The following is a 22,502-nucleotide window of genomic DNA, read 5'->3' on the forward strand; positions in this document are numbered from 1 at the left end:
ATTTCAAGACAGGTCTTACCTCAAATATTCTGCTAGGCTGCCCCCCTGAGGCCACTGGAAATAACTATTTTCACATGTACCTCTTGGGCTTCTCTACTACAAGGGATTTACAAGGTCCCTTTTTGTGTGTGTCACGGACCAGTTGACAATCTGGTGAAGGTTTCACAGAACAATGTTTTAAATGTATAAAATAATATACATTAGAATTACAGTTAAGAAAAAACCAAGTTTGTGATATAGCAATATATGTGCCTCTTTATTAAGGCACTGAAAAACAAGAGCCAGCAGCAGATCTAATAACTACCATCATTTCAAAGACGTGATAAATATAAATTATCTTTTGAGAAATCTGCAGCAACTTGAATATGTCATAATACCTGTATTTTTTTATTTATAAAAAAAATTATACAGGGACTTCCCAGGTGGTCCAGTGGTTAAGAATCCCCCTCCCAATGCAGGGGATGCGGGTTCGATCCCTGGTCAGGGAACTAAGATCCCACATGCCACAGGGCAACTAAGCCTGCGTGCCACAACTAGAGGGAAGCCTGCACGCTGCAACGAAAGATCCTGCATGCCACAACTAAGACCTGACACAGCCAAATAAATAAATAGTATGCAGTGGTTTGTTACCTACATTCATGACTGAAGGAAATTATAAATTTCAGAGGTTAATGAAAATACAGATATAATATTTTTTCTCATCCAAGTTCACAGACTCTTGCCCTAGTTGTTCCTACCTGGATGTAGTACCTCATCTGTGATCCCTTCTGGCTTTTAGGGCCTGGATTTGAGTCTCGGCTCTGCTACCTATTTTCTGGGTGAACTAGGATGACTAATTTCCCCCCCGAGCCTCAGTTTCCTTATCTGAAAAATGAGGGAATTAGACTAGATCCTTTCTGAGGTTCCAACCAGATCCTCTCCAGACTCAGTGACTCCTTAATTCTGGGTAGATTCTCAATGAATGGCTGAGACACAGTGGGCTGCAGTCATAACGGTGAGCACCAAGGTGAAGTGACAGAAGGTTTCTCACGGCTGACACCCCGCAGAGGGGCTGGTAGACCCGCCGTGGCCTTTGCAGCCGGGCCCTTCTTGCCCTGCCCAGCCCAGCCCCAGCCCAGGGGCCAAGGGATGTGCCCCTCACTGACCGTTCAAAGCGCATGACCTTGGCCAGGAGCAGCTGCAGGGGCTCCGAGTAGTTCTGGTAACTATCCAGAACCTGCAGGAGGTTACAGAGGGACTGGATCTCGCGCTCTGTCCTCCAAGCGGGCTTCTTCTGCGTGATCTGAATGGCCCTTGGAGGGAAGTGCTCCTGGAAAGAGAGAGCCAAAGTGACACAGAGGGCCCAGCAGTTTCCCCCAGGGGCTAGCAGGCAACTCCCCACAGTCCTTCTTTCACACTTGCCCACTCCCCATACAATAGTGGCTGACATGTAATGAGTGCTTCCTGTGTGCCAGGCATCGGGATAGGCAACTTACACACGCCGTCTCATTGAATCTTTACCTAAAGAAGCGACGCACGATTATTATCCCCTTTGACAGATGACGACATTCAGGCAGGATTATTACCTAGATTTGTTACCTGCCAAGGCCTGTATCCCCAGCTACTGATCATACTACCTCTGCTGTTCATTGACCACGCCCCCAAGTCAATAGTGGGGCTCCCTGGGCTCCAAGGGCCCTTTGACACACTTCAGTCAGGGGAGACCTCCCCTGCCTCAGCCTATACCTCAGCGTTCTCCGGGAGCCTAAGGAACAAAGAGAGCCTACAGAGACTCTTAGCTAACCCTCAGCAGCCAGGACTCGTGGACCAGGGGGCGGGCAGATCTACCCATTCGCTCACCACGCCTACCTGCCGGGGAAATGGCACCGTGAGTTGTTAACACCCCTCCCTGGCTGCCCGTTGCACTTAGGAGAAAATGTTAACTCCTACCACAGCCTGGGGCCCCACATGGTCTGACTCCCTACCTGCCTACTGCCCTCCAACCTCTCCTCCTGCCTCTCCCCTCATTCTCTAGCCTTCTACCCATCTCTTGCACATGCCAAGCTCACTTCTGTCTTTAGATCTTTGCTTGGGCTGTTTCCTCTGCCCAGAATGTTCTTCCCCTGGGTTTTCACATGGATATGGCTGCCGCCTCCTCCTCCTCATTCTGCTCTCAGCTCATATGGTGCCACATCCTCAGGGAGTTCCTTCTGCATCATCTGAGCTAAAATAGCAGGCCCCCTTCCCAGCACTCTGTGAGCTATGAATCATTCTCTTCAAAGCATTTAATACTTTCTGAAATGACCTTATTCTTTTTTGGTTAATGTGGATATTATCTGTCATTTCCCCACCCTACACACACACACACACACACACACACACACACACACACACACACACACGTGTAGAACTGCACTGTCCACTATGGCAGCCAACAGCCACATGTGGCTACTTAAATTTAAATTAAATTAGATAAAAAATAAGCCCCTCAGTCACACTAACGACAAGGGTTCAGTAGCTACATGTGTCTGCTGGCTACTGTTTTGGATAATGCAGACTACTAAACATTTCCATGGTCACAGAAAGTTCCATCGGACAAAGGTGCTCTAGAATATAAGCTCCAATATAAACACGATAGTGGCCTTGTCTACCTTGTTTCCCACTCTAGAATAATGTCTCATCTGTAGTGGGCACTCAACAAAATACATATTTATGGAAGGAAGGAATGAACATCGGCAGTCTTACATAACAGTAACCGTCATAGAAGCAAAAGGAAAGTGGGACATGATGCAGAATTCTGATCTTCACAACAGACGGAAAGACAGTGTAGCACAGTGGTTAAAAGCACACAGGCTCTGCTGCCAGGTGCCTAGGTTTGAACTTTGTCCTGCGACTTCCCATTTGTGTGTCCTGGCACAAGTCTCTTCTCCCGGAGCCCCTGTTTCCCTACCTGATGATAACAGAAACGATACGTACACATAGCAGGGTTAATACGTGTCAAGGGCTTACAATGTGCATGGCACAGAGCAAGGGCTATGGAAGTGCTGGTCTTTTTTATGGTCTGAATCCAATCTTTCTCCTTTCTCTCTCTTACTATCAATAACCCATTAGGATTTCTATCATAGGGTCTATTTATGGCAAAACAGATGCCTCTGGCTTCTATGAACCAAACTTATTTTTCAGGCCCACTTAGGGCCCTAATTCCTCCAGGAAATCCTTCTAATCACCCCTAACCCTTGAGACTCCTTCTGTGGATTTCTACAAAAGTGACAGTTTGTTATTAACTTCCTGGGTAAGTTTCATCTCCTTAACTCCTAATTAGCTCCTTAAGGGAAGGTGCGAATGTTACACAACCTAGCACAGTCATCCTTGTCCTTCAGTATCCACAAGGTGGGGAGGAAGGATTGGTTCCAAGACCCCTGCCAATACCAAAATCTGCAGATGCTCAAGTCCCTTATCTAAAATGCTGTAGCATTTGCATATCCTCCTGTATACTTTAAATCATCCCTAGATTACTTATAATACCTAACACAATGTACATACTATGTAAATAGTTGCAAATACAATAACTAGTTGCTGTCTGCAAGCAGTATTCAAGTTTTGCTTTTTGGAACTTTCTGGAATTTTTCTTTTCTGAATATTTTCTATCCGTGGTCAGTTGAATCCACGGATGTGGAACCTGCAGATACAGACAGCTGTCTGTATTCCCCACCACCAGACACAGATCTAGGCCTACCTTAGGAGCTCATAAAAATATCTGGAATGGGGAAAAAGGAATAGTATTCAAACAGAGCCCTGCCTGTTTCTCACACACCATTTCTCAACGCTGTCACCCTCACTCACTTCAGGCCAGCCATCTCCTCATTGTGTTCATCTAGCATACAGGAAGGGTAAAGGAAAATAAGAGGGGCTGCCCATAATCCTACCACCCAGAACAAGCCATTTACATGCAGCATTCTTGTTTCCTGCCTTTTTCTTATGCATAAATAAAATTTTTGAAAATCACATAATACATGACTATTTTCCATTAAAAATCAGAACAATATATATAGTTAAAATCCCCTTGTACCATGTCACCAGTAACCCAGACCTGCTCTCCACCACCAGAGTTAACCATTTATATATATTATTATATACTTATACGTGTGCCCACAGAATATGTATAGAATTGTTTTATTTTTATTTGCATAAATGTTAGACTGCTGACATCGTTTATGCAACTTGCCTTTTTTTCACTCAATATTTTTTTTAAACCATGTTTTAGAAATGTACCCATTGTTTCCAATGTCTCACAAATGCTATAATAAATGAGTCTATGATTCTAAGCCTCTATAATTCTTAGGATTCTTTCTGAGAAGGTTAGCATTAGTAGACTATATGGAAGTTGAGTTTTCCAGTGTTGTCTGAGAGACAGCTTATATATGTATAAATGTGTGTGTGTGTGTGTGTATCAGCTTGATCAAGACGTAATTCACATAACATAATGATTTCATCATTTAAAGTGCACAGATCAATTTTTAGTGTATTCACAGAGTAGTACATCACCACAGTGGGTTTTAGAACCTTTTAATCACCCTAGAAAGAAACCTGGTACCCATTCGCAGTCACTCAAAGGGCAGGTTTTTAAATCGGGTCTCTACTCTCCATCTCTGTGCTGGAGACAGAGCCAGTGATAACTCATTCAAAAGGCAGAGAGGCCTTGCCTATATGATGGACTTTTCCTCTGTACTCGCCTCTCTCCTTCTGTTGCTACGCACAGAATTGCCTCCATCTCCAGAGCTCTGTGGCTCTCAGAGAGACCCCTAGTTTCTCCTGTCTGAAGGGTGAAACTTGGGTAACCTTCAGGGCACAGTGTCAGACACTAGCTGGTCTCGAAAACTGAAGAAAACTCAGAATTTGGAGGACTTTACTGTGCTTCATATATAATGCGGCATGAGAAATTAGTATGCCCAGGGGAGGCAGTCAGCAGAAGCCACACCTTGGTTCCAAAGGAGAAGGAGGCAGCAGCGTGGCACAGGTGGTCCTGGTACCAGTTATAAAGCTCTGTTCTCCCTGCTTTTCCTAGAGAAAACCCAGCATGGCTGCTCCAGGCCAGGGTCAAGTCAGGTCTACATTGGTGAGAACTTCAGATCTTCCCTATAAATAAGGAAGCCCCTTTAAAATTTAAATTAAATTTTAAATTTTAATTTAATATCCAGGATTTGGTGGGGAGAAGCCAGGAAGATAATAATGCTTGAAATTCGGAGAACAAATCACACAGTGCAAATGACATGAAGGCATTCCCTTCTCAGAGTGGCCACCTGAGCACAGGTGAGAGACAGATGTGCCCAGCATCCATCAGAAAGTTTCGGGCAGAGCCAGAATTCAGACACAGGCCAGTGCTTTTGCCACCACCCTGATTATTTCTCTTCTGTCTGGGGCTCTCACATCCTCTCCTTTGCCTTCTACGGTTTTCCCACTGGTCCAAGCACAGGCGATCTCCCGTGCTGGTTCTGCTCGGCTATAAAGCAACAATGGGTTTGGGGGTTGGCTGGGTGGTGGTGGGGGGAAGGCTCACAGTCTTGGGATGCCAGAACTGAAAGGGATCACCAAGATCAGCTATTTTATAGGTGAGGAAACTAAGTGGCTAGCTCAGGGTGGCACACTGGGTTGGTGGCAGAACCTGGTCTGAACCCAGCTATCCTGATACCCAGCCCAGGGCTTCTTTCAGGCTATGATGCAAGAAAAAAAAAAAAATCCCAGCAGCAAGGTCAGAGCTGTCTATACATACCGACTCTCCAATGAAGTCCATAGTATCAAATGTGATTCGGCCTTGTTTCTTTTTCTGGGGGAAAAAAAAAGGAAGGGGGGCTGAGGAGAGGAAGGAGAATCAGCAAGACTGTTTCTAGAATTTTGCACTGAAACCCTTCTGTGTACCTGGGCCACTGTGGTAGGCAGGAAGCCTTGGGAAACCTCCTATCAGCTGGGCCTCTCATGTCCACCTCCGCTCAAAAGCCCCAGCTCCACACAAGACTTGGGCCCAGCATTGACAATGTATTATTATGGAGGCAGAGAAAGACAGGGGTGGGGAGAGGGAAAGGAGGATAAAGAGAAGAAGGATGGAGAGAGAAAAGAAGCAAAAAAAAAAAAAAAAGGAAAGTATAGAGAAAAGAAAGAGGGATAAAGAGGAAGGAACAAATAAAGCCAACCTTCATTAAGTGCCTATAATGAGCCAGGCATGGCTTATCGTTTTGTTTTTTTTTTTGCGGTACGCGGGGCTCTCACTGTTGTGGCCTCTCTCGTTGCAGAGCACAGGCTCCGGACGCGCAGGTTCAGCGGCCATGGCTCACGGGCCCAGCCACTCCGCGGCATGTGCGATCCTCCCGGACCAGGGCACGAACCCGTGTCCCCTGCATCGGCAGGCGGACTCTCAACCACTGCGCCACCAGGGAAGCCCGGCATGGCTTATCTTATTCCATTTCATCATCAGGACAAAGCAGGTACTACTGAGCAGCTCCACTGAGGACCTGAAGTGGGTGAAGGAAGTTGCCCAAAAATCACACAGTGAGGAAATGGTCCTCATCTGAAGGATGGCCAGGAAGAAGAGGTCTTAGGGATGAACTAATTCAACCCTGTTTCCTAGCAGATGCAGAGAGGATGTGGAAAGGGTAGAGAAAGGGGCAGAGAGAGAGGAAAAAGATATGTAGGGGGGAGTAGCAGGGGAGGAAAGGGACAAACAAGGCCCTGAACAGCATCCTGGGGCAAACCAGGACCCCCATTCATCTCTCTGGGCACACCTCACATCCTTCCCCAGAGCCCACTCGGTTCCCTGTCCCCTCCCTCCATTTATAGTTTATACATCCATGTGGTGCTTCTCAGAGAGGCCAATGAAAGAAAGACGTGATGTTCAGAAAGATCTGGATTCACATACTCCACTGAAAACCAGTCTACGGCTCTCTCTGCCCGACACTATGCCCCAACCCCCCGGCTCCCTGCCCGGAAGCCATATGACCCCCATAGGCTGTCCCTGAGAAGCTCTGCTCCGCTCAAGGCCATCCTGACAAAGCAGGATGTTGTTAGGTTTAGCCTCACACTCCCGTGATGACAAGCCTGACACTGGTCTTCAGCTTCCAGCTGCCCAGGCACCAACCCAGGTCTCCTGGTAACCACAGACTCCTGGTCTCCAGGGCCCTTCGCTTCACCACTGCGTGACACCCTGAGTCAGAAGGTCCCTCCTGAGGTTACGAGGCTCCTGCTCCAACGCTTCTCATCTCTCGGCCCAATAACAGGGCAGAATCTGGCTGCAGATTTGTTTGGTTTGGCCACCAAAATGCCTTAAAAATATATGAATTTGAATGTCTTTAGATGGGGCAAGCCCTTCCCCTCAAGCTGCCCCCAGGTGCCTACTTCCTGCTTCGTCTTAAACTCAGCCACATATACACAGTTACATTAGCTGCTGGTCCCTTAGAAACCAACCTAAGACACCTTCCTTTCCCCATCACCACCCCTCCACGCCCCTCTCCTTGGCTGCTAGGCTTCAGAAACCATTCTGGGAAATATTTTCGAGGCAATTGCTGGATGCAGTGGGGAGGTGCGGCTGGCACAATAGGAATCTGGGCAGGGTTTGTCTAGTTATTGGCTGGGGAAACTTTGGAGCCCTGGATAGTAATGAAGACACCCTTGGGGACCCAGAACAAGTTAACAGAAGGGTGATCAACTTTTCTGAGCCAAAAAGGGGCTCAGGATCTACCACTGGGATAAAATATTTGAAATTGGGACCTTCCAGAAAATCTAGAAAGCAAGGTCACCAGAGAGGCCCTGCAAATGTTCCCTTCTTGTCTAGGTCGGCGGGGGGGAAGGAAAGAAGGCAGAGACGATGAACAGTTGGTAGGTATTCGGGAAATCCTGGCTCCACTGTGGCTCCTGGATTTCTTCTGGCTGTTTTGATCACCCTTGGAATGGAGATGGCTTCTTCCCCACTCTTGATGTTTCTCTCTACGTGAAGGGAGTTGTACTAGCAGAACACTACTAGCCCCTCTCCTTTCACACTGGGAAGGAGTGACTTAAACTCTTTGGTGAATTTGGAAGGAGAAACCGGGCATGATCATCCCCTTCTCCATCCCTCCAAGCCCACATTCTGCTCTGCCCTTCCCTGCTGTGAGTGTAGGGCAGGAGACCCTGCTACTGCAGTGAATGCCTGCCTTGGTCCAGCACTGCCTGTGACTAGGGTCGTCGATAAGGCTGTCCAACTCTGGGGTTTAGTATTAGGTAACCCTCTGGCTTAATGACACCCGTCAGCTTCTCCAATATAAGTTTTGTCATTAATAAAAGTGACAGCTCAGTCTCCCATCTGCTTTACCCTTTGTCTTCTCTCTCAGTTGATTCAGAACTTGGGCTGGGAAGTGAGGTGCTATTTATTGGACCCCTTTAAACTGTGTATAAACCTGCTAAGCCCAGCAGCTTACATCCCAGAAAGAGAAGATAGGGTGCTTTCTGTGAGCAGTCTCAATGATCTGATATTCCCGAAGTCCCCTGAGGCCTTGGCGGAACATTCTACACACTCGGTTCATCCTAATGATATCCATGGTGAGCTGGTACAGCCCCTGTGGAAACAAAACAAACAAGATCTGTGGAAACCATCTGTTTTCAACAGTCAACAGCAGGCTGGATAGTGTGAACAAGGTGAAATGTAATAGGATTAAATGCAGTGTTGTTGCTGGAACCATAGTTACATCTTTAGGAAGTTTTCAAGCCTGTTGAAATCATATTGGTAGCTTGAAATTGGCCATGGTGGGAGTATTTATGCCACAGAAACTGGCAACTACTACAAATGGGGGCATATCCCTCCCCAGGAGCCTATTAAAGCATTCACCAGCACAGCTTTAGTTAACTGTGAAGTCCTTCACTTGGGTCCAGAAAATAATGTGCACAAGTAACGGCACGCCATGAGGGGTGATGTAAAGAGCCTGCATGATGGAATCAGATGCATCTGAGGGAAGAATGGGCAGAGAGATGCAACAATGCTGGCTTTGAAGGCAGAGAAAGGGCCATGAGTCAAGGAATGTGGTGGTCTGTAGAAGACAGAAAGTCAAGGAAATGAATTCTTCCCTCCACCCTCGAGAAAGGAACACAGCCCTGCTAACACCTGGATTTGAACCCGTGCCAGACTTCTAGCCTCCAGAAGATAATGTGTGTTTGTTTGTTTGTTTGTTTTAATTTATTTTTTGGCCATGCCGTGCAGCATGCAAGATATTAATTCCCCAACCAGGGATCGAACCTGTGTCCCCTGCACTGGAAGCACGGAGTCTCAACCACTGGACCATCAGAGAAGTCCCAATGTGTGCTGTTCTAAGCCACTAAATTGTGGTACAGCAGTCAAAAGAAAACTAATATAACACCTAATCCAAGATAAGCCATCCTATCTTTTCCCTGGGAATTTGGAACTGGAGCTGAGAACAAATCAGCCTCTCCATCCCAATATGAATTGAGGAGTAAGGGCAGTCACCCTCCACCTGCCAAGTAAATATAAGGGACAAGGAAACAAGTTCAACACCAAAGAGACAAATCCAGAATGTAAAACAATCTACAAGTCATCTAACCCAGTTTCTTCAAAAAGTCAGTTGCAAGGGCTTCCCTGGTGGTGCAGTGGTTAAGAATCCGCCTGCCAACGCAGGGGACACAGGTTTGAGCCCTGGTCTGGGAAGATCCCACATGCCGCGGAGCAACTAAGCCTGTGCACCACAACTACTGAGCCTGAGCTCTAGAGCCCACGTGCCACAACTACTGAAGCCTGCACACCTAGAGCCCGTGCTCCGCCACAAGAGAAGCCATGGCAATGAGAAGCCCGCACACTGCAACGAAGAGTAGCCCCCACTTGCTGCAACTAGAGAAAGCCCGCGCACAGCAACGAAGACCCAATACAGCCAAAAATAAATAAGAAATAAATAAATAAATTTATTTAAAATAAAGGTCAGTTGCATGAGGAAAAAAACAAAGTGAGGGGGCTGTTCTAGACTAATACTCAAGAGACATACAAACAGGGCTTCCCTGGTGGCGCAGTTGTTGGGAATACACCTGCCAATGCAGGGGACATGGGTTTGAGCCCTAGTCCGGGAAGATCCCACATGCCGTGGAAAAACTAAGCCCGTGCACCACAACTACTGAGCCTGCGCTCTAGAGCCCGCTAGCCACAACTACTGAGCCTGCACACCTACAGCCTGTGCTCCACAAGAGAAGTCACCACAATGAGAAGCCCACGCACCACAACGAAGAGCAGCCCTCGCTCGCCGCAACTAGGGAAAGCCCACGCACAACAACAAAGACCCAATACAGCCAAATAAATAAATTTATTTTAAAAAAAAGAGAGACATACAAACAAATGCAAAATATGAACCTTGATTGGCTCCTGGTTCATAATAACAAGCTGTAAAAGACGTTTTAGGGACAAATAAGAAAAATACATCAGGTAGAGTCACGGGACTGGACATGGCACTAGAGTGTGTGTCAATGCGGGTAAAGCTCACACAATTTTGAGTGGAAAAAAGGTGAAATGAGATGCCATTTATGACACCATTTTTTAAAATGTGCCGCATACTGCAGGTTCTTGTGGATACACACAGATATAATAAAAATTTTAAAATATAGACAGGAAGGGTACATATCAATCTCAGGAAAGTTGTTGCCAGTGAGGAGAAACAGAGTGAGATGGTGAGGTGCTCTACCTGTAACTATAATATTTTTTAAAAATTACATATCTAAAGGAAATACGGGGAAAAGCTTTATTAATAAAATTAATATTTATTGAATACAATTTGCCATCGTCAGGCTCTATTCTAAGCCTATTATATGTATTGACTCATTTAATCCTCAATAACAAATCAATGCAGTTGATATTGGTACTGTTATCATCACCCTTTACAGAAGAGAAAACAGGCACAGCAAATCAAGTAACTTGCCTAATACTAATATTAGCCGCACGACTAATAGGTGATAGGGATTTAAACCCAGGAAGTCTGGCTCCAGAGTCCTTAAGTTTAACCTATTACTCTACCCTGATGCTGGGCCTTATTCTCTCTGACTCTCCTAATAGCAAGAAGGGTGAGTACAGAGCAGTCCTCAGGGGCTCAAAGTGTAGCCAATGCCAAGGGCAGAGTAGGCTACAGGGCAGGGGTCAGAATTCAGTCTTTCCATTGTGACTCCAAAAGGTACAGGGTGGCCATGTTTATCCGAGGCCGCCTCCTCCACCTGCCTCTCCTTTCCTGAAAGTACCTGTTTGTTCAGTCTTCCACTATTCCCTCCCGGGGTCCTAGACACTCCTCACCAATTCCTTCTTCAGGATCTGCCAGGAATGGGACACCATATATCTCTTCATGGTTCCTGAGCTGGCAAATGGCACAACAGCCCCTTTGCTTTTCAAGGGTAGGACCACAAGTCTTTTCCCAAGAATCCAGTTATACTAGAAACAAAGTTTCCCTCAGTGGCAAGGTAAGAGCTCCTCTCCATTCCTTATCCCCAACCAACAGTGGATGGAAGCCTCGTTCTAACAAATCTATTCTCAGAACCTCCTTATGTCACACTGGAAGAGTCTGGAAGGAAGAGAGGGCAGTGGGAAGTAACTGGAATCTGGGAATCTAACGTTTAGTGCACGCTCAGAGGTATTATCTTAGTTAATCCTCACAACTATTATAAGGTGAGGGACTTCACACCCACTCCCTGCACGCGGCTAAGGCTCAAAGTAGCTAAATGACTGCCAGAGTCACAGGGCCAGCTTAAAGAAAGTAGGAGGCTTCTGGGCTTGGCGTGAGGACATCCAAAACCTCAGCCTGGGGACCACTCTGAGGCTTCGAAATTGGAGATGAGCCTGGAGTGTAGGTGCCTGGCACTATCCTATAAACCTTGTTAAACCAGCAAATCAGGAACACTCAGCAAACTGGAAGTCCTCAACCAAACGGGGTGCCAAGTGTTAAAAGATATTTGGTGACTGGAACTCAAGGACTCTGAGGTCCTTCCAAAAGTGAAGCATATCGGTTATAAAGTACTTTTTTCTACTAGATCAAAGATGGCAGCTGAAAATCCCATCTTGCTCTTGTACTAGAATCCTCAGTGAAAAACTGTGATTTCAAGTTACCGCCTGATGTGCCATTCTTATCCAGCTAAGCCCCCCGAGACTGACAGCCAAGGAAGGGTACTGAATACAGTGAGGACAGCTGGACAGCTGGGAAGAAATATTCAGGCTCTAAATTGCTAAACTCAAAGGCCACCAGTCCTGGGATGAGACACTAATCACTTACAGAGGTGAGAAGAGATAGAACTGGTTTTTCCCCCCTTACCTGGAGAAAAGATGTAAAGAACTCAGGAAGAAACAGGAAGAAAACGTTTCAGAAAAAGAGAGAAAGAGAGAGAAGCAGTGTGGTTGCCTCCCCAACCCCAGACCTAGACTTGAGGAAGAAAATATAAGAAGATCCCCTACTACAAATGTTTAGAGGGTTTCAGAGAGAAATGACTACTGGACATGGGGAAAGCCAAAGAGACAGTAGGAGGTAGATATGGACAGGGGGGTGTCCCACCAGTCCCCTAAGTTGCCCCTGAGTTGCCTCAGGATCCAAGTGACATGGAGAGGACCAGGCTAATGAGGGGCATTAGAGGATGCCGGTAGGTAGAACCAAAAACCTGATGGAACCTCAAAAGTAGACACTCCCAACTTCATCTGTCGCCAGCTGTGGTCGTCTCACTAGAATAAAGCTATAAAGATACATGAGGAAAGGGCAGGGCTTGTTCAGGGAGCATAAAATGTGGCTGGAAAGTGAGACACCTAGGAGGTATGGCAGGAAGTGGGGTTAAACTGGCAGAGGCCACGAACCAGCCACCCATGGGCCAAACTGAGTTTGCAGACTGCTTTATTTGACCCACATGGTGTTTTGGTTAAAATATTGTGAAAACTTAACTTCTTTATCTTTAGTTGGGGAATGGGCTCTTCAATTCACCAAAGTCCTCACCTCACACAACCATGTTACCTGTGAGCATGTTACCTATTTGCAACCCCTGGTACAGGATCTATATGGCCTCTTTCAGGTCTAAAATCCTCTGACTATAATCAGGAGTTGCAAAATGGTAGTCTACAGGCCATATCTAGCCTGCTGGCAAGTTTTGACAGAGTTTTCAAAAATTTTTGAATTAGTTGTCAACACTTAAATACTGGGATTTTATGAGTCATTTTCTAGGAAAAAATAATTTACCAAAGTGACCCAAATAGAAAACATCTAATAGACTAATTTTCATAGGAGAAATAGAGAAAGTTGTAAAAGAGCTTTCTCACCACCACTACCACCAAAAAAGAAAAGAGTACCAGGTCCTGAAGTTTTCACAGGCAATGTCCAATAATCCTGATGTTTCTCAAACTGTTCCAGAGAATAAGAAGAAGGAAAACTATCAAATTCTATTTATTAAGCAAGGAGAATACTGATACTAAAACCTGATAAAGGTAGCATGAAAAGAGAAAGCTAGAGATTCATTTCACTTACGAATATTGTTTTAAAAATCTTAAATAAAATATTAAGCAAATGAAATTCAATAGCACACTTTAAAATAGCATATCATTCCAGGAATGCAAGGATGGTCAATAGAGAATGCATAAATATGATGTATCATGTTAGATGACTAAGGAGAAGAATCATCTGCTCTTCTTCATACATTAAAAACAATTTTTGAGAGAGGCATACACATTAACGAACATGTCATTCTTGTTGGCATTTGGGGCTCCAACGGGCTTAGCATGCCTCTGTCAGGGAGGAAGAAATTTTCCTCTTCTGTACCCTTTTAGGTTCTTCTGGCTGGTCTAAGAATTAAATTGACATAAGACAGATTAACAGGAGAAAATCAAACAAAAGTTTAATAACATGTATACCTGGGAGAGACCTGGGAAAACTGAGTAATTTGCCAAAATGGCCAAAATCCTCACTTTAAATTTCAGCTTCTTCAGCTAAAAATGAAAGAGGATGTTGGGGGTTGTGGTTTGGGACTTCAAAGGGGAGGAAGGCAATTCTACTTGGAGATAGAAAAAAAAAAAAATTTGGTAAACAAATATTTCCTGGGTCATGCAGAGACAATGGGACACACAACGGACTCTGATCACTAAGGTCCTGCACGTTTCCCCCACCACACTCAGCTCATATTCTCTGCAGGTATCTCTGGCATTAGCTCTATTCCAGGCCCTTAATCTAAATTCTCTAGGTAGCTAAGGGGGAGGTAAAAAGAAAGACTTCTTGAGGTTTCTGTTTCTTAAAAATAATCAGGTTAAATTAATCTTAATGCCAAAGAGACACATTTTGGGGTGGGAAATTTTGCTCCCCTACCCCTCAGGGCTGTCCCATTGGTTGAGGGCTGCTCCTAAGGGCATTCACTTGCCAGCATTTCTGGGCTGAGCAATCCAGTGGCAGAACAAGCCCTCTGGCAAAGGTGTTCAGAGTAGGAACCCATCGTGTCAATGAAGAAACGGCAAGTGCCGAGAAGACACAGAGGGTTCAAGTCAATAGAGAAGGCCTGGGACTGAGGTCTCAGGGGAAGAGAGCTGGCAGCGCTCTGAGTCCTCCAGAGAGGGTCATGCACCTTGAAGGCAGAACCAACAACACCTTCTGTTGAACACTGGGACTGTGATGTAAGGGCTGGCTCTGGGAGCCTCCGTGGTACCACTGGCACCAAGGAGAAGCAGGGAATGGACCAGGGAAACACACAGACATGCCATCTTTGCAACTCTGCAGCTGCCAAGCTCCATCTGCCGGGAAGAGGAAAAAACTAAAACGATTCACTCACACAAAACCCTTGTCCTAAGGAGCTTCGCTAATGACCTTAAAGGACTTCCTGCCAGTCTGGAATTCTACTCTAGTGCCCTCTCCATGCAGAACTCCAACAAATAGCTTGACCAGGAAGAACTCACTTCACTTGAAGGGGAGTTATAGTAAAAAAATAAATAGCACCGGACCTATATAAATATATTAGAGAAAAGTGGGAGGGGGGAGGCAGGGAACAAGGAAAACAAATATTAGATAAAAGGCACTCACCAAAAAAAACACAAAAATTAACATGAAACAGATGATAATCATGAACAGCAAAGGACTCAAAGGGCTTAATGAATTTTAAAGCAAGAGATCAAAGCAAGGATGCTATAGTTCAAAGAAGAGATGATGAAGCAACTGGAGGAGATGGCACTGGCAGAGCTCAGGAAAGAAAGTATTAAAAAAAAAACAACACCACCTCAGAAGTGAAGGTAATTTCAAAAACATCAACAAGGATGTGAGCCTTGCTGAATACAGAGGATAAGATTGCAAAAAGCAAGTGAAGGAGTTGGAAATGAACAATTAAAAGGGAACCAAGAAATAATATAGCTAACAAGTATGGAGACACAGACGGCAAGAAAGTGGGAGGGTTAAGCACATGGGTTTCTTCAACTTTTATAGCTGTAAATCTTAAGATACCTTTTAAATCTGATAAACCTAGAAACAGATATCTAAGCACATTTAAAGATATAAAGGGAACTAACAATAATAATTAAAACTGGATATGAAAGGATGAAGAAAAGCAGAAGTATAACAATTATCTTTTTTTTTAAAGCTCAGTGTGAACTTTCTAATTTATTTTATTTATTTATTTACTTGTTTATTTATTTTGGTTGCATTGGGTCTTTGTTTCTGCGTGCGGGCTTTCTCTAGTTGCGGCGAGCAGGCTACTCTTCGTTGTGGTGCACAGGCTTCTCATTGCGGTGGCTTCTCTTGTTGTGGAATGCAGGCTCTAGGGCACGCAGGCTTCAGTAGTTGTGACGTGCCGGCTCAGTAGTTGTGGCACACAGGCTTAGGTGCTCCGCGGCATGTGGGATCTTCCCAGACAAGGGATTGAACCCGTGTCCCCTGCACTGGCGGGCGGATTCTTAACCACTGCACCACCAGGGAAGTCCTAATTACTCTTTTTTTGACTTTTGAATTTTGTACTATCTATCTGTCTATCTATATGTGTATACATCTCACCTATTCAAATGACTGAATCAGTTTTTAAGTAATAAAACAAAATCAGTGCAGTACAATAAGGAACACAGAGCTACTGGTAGAGCACCACAGTAAAAACAGGTTCATTGAAACTGGGAACTAGGAGGGTTGCAGCTGAACAGAAATCAGTGAAAGGAGAAAAAGGCAAAAAGATGATGAAGTATCTAGGCTACTGAATTTACACTGGTTTATCAAGAATGAGACTTACTAATAATAAGAGTTAGTTACAAACATAATTACATAGAGGGTTAGATTGAGCACCCTAGACCAGTTATCTTCTTCAGTTCATCAAAACATCAAAAGATAAAACAGACCTTCATCCCAAGATCAAACATATATGATAAAAAAGGTTATCAAAAAGAAGTTAATAGTAGAGACCAGAGCAAGCCTCTTAGACTTCATAATAAAAAATTAAACATACACACACATACACATACACGCGCGTGCACACACACACACACACACACACACACACACACACACAAATGGAATAGCCTGGGGCTTTTTATCCAAACCACCTCATTAGCAAGAGGAACCTGCTTCCTCTTCACCATGAGCACAGCTGGCCCCCTGGAATGATGTATGCAGTATGTGGTGTGTGTAAATGAAATTATAGGATTACCAAATCTGTTGAAAATCTGAATTTCTTGATCACTGGTAACTTACTTAAAAATTTTCTATTTAACATCTCACATTTTAAAAAATAATGCAAAATAACAAGTGTTGGCAAGGATGAGGAGAAATTGGAACCCATGTGCATTGTTGGTGGGGATGCAAAATGGTGGAGCTGCTGTGGAAAACATAAGGTGGTTCCTCAAAAAATTAAACATAGAATTACCATATGATCCAGCAATTCCACTTCTGGGTATGTAAGAAGATAGGGTAGGGGGTCCCCAGAGAAAGAGAACCAGACATAGCTTTCTTGACATAAGAGTCGTCATTTTTGACCTAAGACATTTTGTGATCTAAGCCTGGCCACAGGCTTGTCCTTGAACAGGTCTCAGTATTAGGCACAAGATGTAACAATAGCAAAGATTATAAATCAGTTGTAAAGATTCCCAATTCTGTTTCAGTGGTAAAGATTGGCCTGAAACGCTCTACCATTACATCAACTGGAACCTAAGGGATGATGATGTTGACCTTTTCTGACCCTTTAGTGACTTCAATCAACTAAAGCTTGGACTCTGTTGACCGCTCAAACCCCTTCATGAATATGCATGTGCCCTTGGTTTAAAACTTGCCCGATTTTGCTGTTTGGGGAGACACTGCTTTGGGAAAGATCCCCAGTGGTCTCCTTACTTACTGTAAGTAATAATAAATCCTTCCTTCTCCGGATTTTCGGCTTGGTTGTGTCTTTTGGCTCGATACTCACCAAGAGGTGAACCCAGTTTTTCACGTAACAAGTACATACTCAAAGAAATTGACCGCAGGGACTCAAAAGAGATTTCTGTACACCATGGTCCATAGCAGCTTTATAAACAATAGTCAAAAGAGAGAAACAGGGATTTCCCTGGTGGCACAGTGGTCAAGAATCCACCTGCCAGTGCAGGGAACACGAGTTCGAGCCCTGGTCCGGGAAGATCCCACATGCCGCGGAGCAGCTAAGCCCGTGTGCCACGACTACTGAGCCTGCGCTCTAGAGCCCCTGAGCCATAACTACTGAAGCCCGTGCACCTAGAGCCCGTGCTCCACAACAGAAGAAGCCACCGCAATGAGAAGCCCGTGCACTGAAACAAAGAGTAGCCCTCGCTCACCGCAACTAGAGAAAAGACCAGGTGCAGCAACGATGACCCAATGCAGCCAAAAATAAATAAATAAATAAACTTATTTGAAAAAAAACAAAAACGAAAGGGAGAAACAACCCAAATGTCCATTGACAAATGAACAGATAAACAAACAAAATGTGCCATATATATAGTGGAAAATTGGCCTTAAAAAGGAAGGAAATTCTGATACAGGCTACAATGTGGATGGACCTTGAAAATATTAACTAAAATAAGACACAAAAGCACAAATATTGTATGAGGTACCTACAAGAGTCAAATTCATAGAGACAGTAGAATGGTGGTTACCAGGGGCTGGAAGGAGGCAGGAATGGGGAGTCATTGTTTAATGGGTTCAGAGCTTCAGCTGGAGAAGATGAAAATGTGCTGGAGATGAATGGTAGTGACAGTTACAGGACAATGTGAATGTACTTAATGTCACTGAACTGTACACTTACAGATGGTTAAAATGGTAAATTGTTTTTGTGTATTTTACCACAATTGTTTTTTAAGTTTAAAAAAAAAGTATGTTGCTGAGACAGGAGGGAAGGGGGCAGGGCACAACCTTGAAAAGAATGACACAGCTGTTGAGGATACGACAAAAACTGGTTAGAACCAATTAGGCCTAAGATGGTGGAAGATTCAACTTCCACTAGACCTTGAGCCTCATTATACACTCATTGTATTACATTAGTGTATGCTAAATGACACACCCACAGGCACCATGACAGTTCTAAGGCTAACCATAAAAGGCCAAAAAGTGGGCAGTGGCCCAATTCCTGGAAATCCCCACCCCTTCCCCAAAATAGTCGGAATAATCCTCCCATTTGTTAGCCTATGGAATTACCCAGACCATAAAAACTAACCACCGCGTATTTCTGGGCCACTCTTACCTTCTGAGATGGCCCACACTCTGTGGAGTGTATCTCCCAGGGCCTCTCTCGCCTTTTAAGACGAACTGCATTCTGCCTATGGAATGTGTGTCTCTGCTTTCACTTTACTATGGCTCGCTCTTGAATTCTTTCCTGTGCGAGGCCAAGGACCCTCACTTGGTGGCCTGTTCCAGGAACTCACCCAAGACCTGGGACGTGACCATCCTCTTGTGCCCCATTTTCCTGCTACATCTTTACAAATGAAGAGGACAAAGGTGGTCTTCTCCCCGTCCTCATTTTTCCTTTGATTATAAAAACATAGCCCACTTAATTCTTGGGGCAGATCCCTCTTCCCTGCCCACTTGTATCCTTCACAGGCATCCTATATTAATAAATCTACTTCCTGCCTATCACTTTGCCTCTTGTTGAATTCCTTCTGCGCTGAGACGTAAAGAACCTGAGCTTCATTATGTTCTGAGCCCAGGTGTGCGGTTTCAGCTGGGAGACTGTGGGTTCGAGTACCCTCCTAAGCCAGAGATTGTGGGTCAAGTCCCATCTGAGGTGCAACTGGGTTTGAATCCCATCTAAGGTGTGAGGTTTCGAGGTATGGTTTCATTCCCCTTCCCCCACCCTTCCTGAATGATTCTGTTTAGAAGCCATTAGCTGAGGCCAGGCATAGCAGGCATCTGTCTGGGGGTAGAGGGAGGCTGTGGTGGGGTAGCACAAGGTGCTGGAGCCCTGAGCAGGGTGAGGGGACTGGGGTGAGGGCATGGTGGTGGGGGACAGGGTTAGTGTGCAACAACAGGAGACTGGTTACATTCAGGAGGGCTGGTCAAAGAAGACCGTGAGAGCCAGGTTTCTCTCTGTCAAAGAAGGGAATTAAATGTATAGAAAGAGAGAAAACTAGAATAAACCCTGTGGTGTTGGACTGGAGTTGAATGTGTTGGTGTGAACTCATGGATTTCAATATATATAGATAGGTGTAGAAATAAACAGATATAAATGTACGTGCACTTACTGTATATACATACATATATACCCTCCCTCTGTCCATGAGAGAGCCTAGGAGCAGTGACCATTCCAACAGCAATGAACAAACCCACTGCCCAAATCTTGGTTTCTAAACACCATTCTCCACTAAAAGAACAAGGGTTTCTTGGAGAAATGACTGAATCCTGAGCTGAGACAGAGAAGGTACAAGATATGCTAGAAAGTAAGAAAATACTCAAAAAATGATGGAGACGTATCAAAAGGACACAGAAGTCAGCCTGAAGGGGCTCCCACTGGTCAAATCTGAGATAATTTGAGTATCAGAATAAATAATGAATTCCAGTAGCAACCAAGATGGAGTAATCCCATTACAGCCTCTCTCCCTCATCCGTTACAACTAAAAACTCTGGACAAAATACAAACAGCAACCAACTTCAGAATCTGAAAAGCAAATAATGCCAAGTGGATTTTGGGAGTGAGGGTAGTAAAAACTTGAAGAAACAACCCCAGCGGGGCTGAGTTTCCTGGTTTAATGAAGGACACAAGTTACTAAACAAAATTCAATTGTATTTTTATATACTATCAAACAATTAAAAATCAAAAAATTTTAAACAATACCATTTATAGTAGCACTAAAAACATGAAATACTTAGGTATAACAAAATATGTGCAGGCTCTGTATGCTGAAAATTATAAAACATTGATGTAAGAAGTTAACATCTAAATAATACCAGACCTGGTACTAGTTCTTTTTTTCTTTTTAAATTAATTTATTTATTTTATTTATTTTTGGCTGCACTGGGTCTTCGTGGCTGCATGTGGACTTTTCTCTAGCTGCGGTGAGTGGGGGCTACTCTTCATTGCGGTGCGCGGGCTTCTCATTGCGGTGGCTTCTCTTGTTGCGGAGCACGGGCTCTAGGCACACGGGCTTCAATAGTTGCGGCATGCAGGCTCAGTAGTTGTGGCTCACGGGCTCTAGAGCACAGGCTCGTAGTTGTGGTGCATGGGCTTGGTTGCTCCACCGCATGTGGGATCTTCCTGGACCAGGGCTCGAACCCGTGTCTCCTGCATTGGCAGGCGGATTCTTAACCACTGCGCCACCAGGGAAGCCCTGGTACTAGTTCTTTTACATATATTCTCTCATTGACTCCTCAGAGCCATTCTGTGTGGTAGTTATTATCCCCAGGCTCAGGAAGCGTATACGACTTACCTAAGGCCATATTATAAAAGAATTCATAGCAAGTTTATTTGTGATAGCCCCAAATTGGAAATAACTCAAATGCCCTTCAATGGGTGACTGGTTAAATACACCATGGTACATCCACACCATGGATTATGACTCAGCAATAAAAATGAACTAACAATTGATACACACAAAAACCTGAAAGAATCTCCAGGGAATTATTCTGAGTTAAAAAAAAAGCCAATCCCCAAAAGTTACATACTAAATGATCCCATTTATACAACGTTTTTGAAATGAAAAAAATTAAAGAGATGGAGAATAGATTAGTGTTACCTGCGGTTGGGGATACAGCGTATGGGAAAGGAATGGGTGTAATTATAAAGCAGCATGAGGGACGTTTGTGATGATCAAACATCTCTAGGTATTTATGGTGGTAACATTGCACTAATCTACACGTGACAGAATTGCATAGGCCTATATACATACACAAATAGTGCATATAAAACTGGTGAAAACTGAATAAACTCTGTGGATTACATCAATGTCAATTCCCTGGTTTTGATATTGCACTACAGTTATGTTACCACTGGGGAAAACTAAGTGAAGTCTGCACTCTTTTTGCAATTTTCTGTGCATCTATGGTTATTTCCAAATAAAAAGCTTTATTAAAAAAAAGTATCGGGGCTTCCCTGGTGGCGCAGTGGTTGAGAGTCCGCCTGCCGATGCAGGGGACACGGGTTCGTGCCCCGTTCCGGGAGGATCCCACATGCCGCGGAGAGGCTGGGCCCGTGAGCCATGGCCACTGAGCCTGCGCGTCCGGAGCCCGTGCTCCGCAACGGGAGAGGCCACAACAGTGAGAGGCCCGCGTACCGAAAAAAAAAAGAAAAAAGTATCTAGGCTTCTGTTCCACAACCCCCAACAGTGTGCCATCAAAAGACAACAAAACCTCTGTCTGAAAGAGTCTGGAAATCATTACTGGAGCTCTCCTTTCACAGGCATGGTCTGCAATCCACTGCTTGTCCTCTTTAATCAACATTTACTGGGCTTCCCTGGTGGCGCAGTGGTTGAGAGTCTGTCTGCCAATGCAGGGGACATGGGTTCGTGCCCCGGTCCGGGAGGATCCTACATGCCACAGAGCGTCTGGGCGCGTGAGCCATGGCCGCTGAGCCTGCGCGTCCGGAGCCCGTGCTCCGCAACGGGAGAGGCCACAACAGTGAGAGGCCCGTGTACCACAAAAAAAAAAAAAAAAAAAAATTTACTGAGTGTCAGCTGGGAGTCAGGACTTGTGTCGGAAGCTAAGTGATATGAGATGAATGAATTATCATGCATTCCCATGGGAGCTCCCAACTAGTGCTAATAAAAATGTCTAATATGATAAAAGCATTGGACTAGGAAGTCAAAAGAATTTTGTCCTCCTGGAAACACTTACTAGGTTTTTGATTTTGGACCAATCCTTTGCCTCTTGGTATCTTGATTTCTTAACCTGCAAAATTCAGAAGAGAATGCACGTAAATATATATTTTAAACTTAACCTGAGTCCTCCGGATGGGTTCAAGGCTATCTGAAATTACCTGAAATTGTATGCAGAAGTATGTAAGTGCATCCTTCTTCTAGGAAGAGGTATTATTTTTTTAAAAATAGATTTTGGGGGCTTATAACTGAAACTGATTTTGGATTTAATCTCTGAGGTCCCTTCCATTCT

At 44.6% G+C, this 22,502-nt stretch overlaps 1 protein-coding gene across 6 annotated transcripts in view; it reads right to left on the reverse strand.

Annotated features, from left to right (window-relative positions):
• CNBD2 (cyclic nucleotide binding domain containing 2) overlaps positions 1–22,502 on the reverse strand; it is a 69,913-nt gene that overhangs the window by 44,977 nt on the left and 2,434 nt on the right. For 5 of the 6 annotated variants that reach the window (XM_027078408.1, XM_027078406.1, XM_027078407.1 and 2 more), the window contains exons 2-5: positions 22,230–22,283; positions 8,424–8,561; positions 5,750–5,803; positions 1,146–1,309 (exon numbers count right to left, since the gene is read on the reverse strand). In XM_027078408.1, the coding sequence (XP_026934209.1) occupies positions 1,146–1,309; positions 5,750–5,803; positions 8,424–8,561; positions 22,230–22,283 (410 nt within the window). Of the gene's footprint in view, positions 1–1,145; positions 1,310–5,749; positions 5,804–8,423; positions 8,562–11,278; positions 13,486–22,229; positions 22,284–22,502 lie in introns of those variants that run through there. The other variant, XM_027078411.1, reaches the window with a different exon arrangement.

Source organism: Aethalodelphis obliquidens, unplaced genomic scaffold (genome assembly GCF_003676395.1).
Source record: "Aethalodelphis obliquidens isolate GAN/ISIS:26980383/991018 unplaced genomic scaffold, ASM367639v1 scaffold42, whole genome shotgun sequence".
Lineage (NCBI taxonomy): Eukaryota > Metazoa > Chordata > Mammalia > Artiodactyla > Delphinidae > Aethalodelphis > Aethalodelphis obliquidens.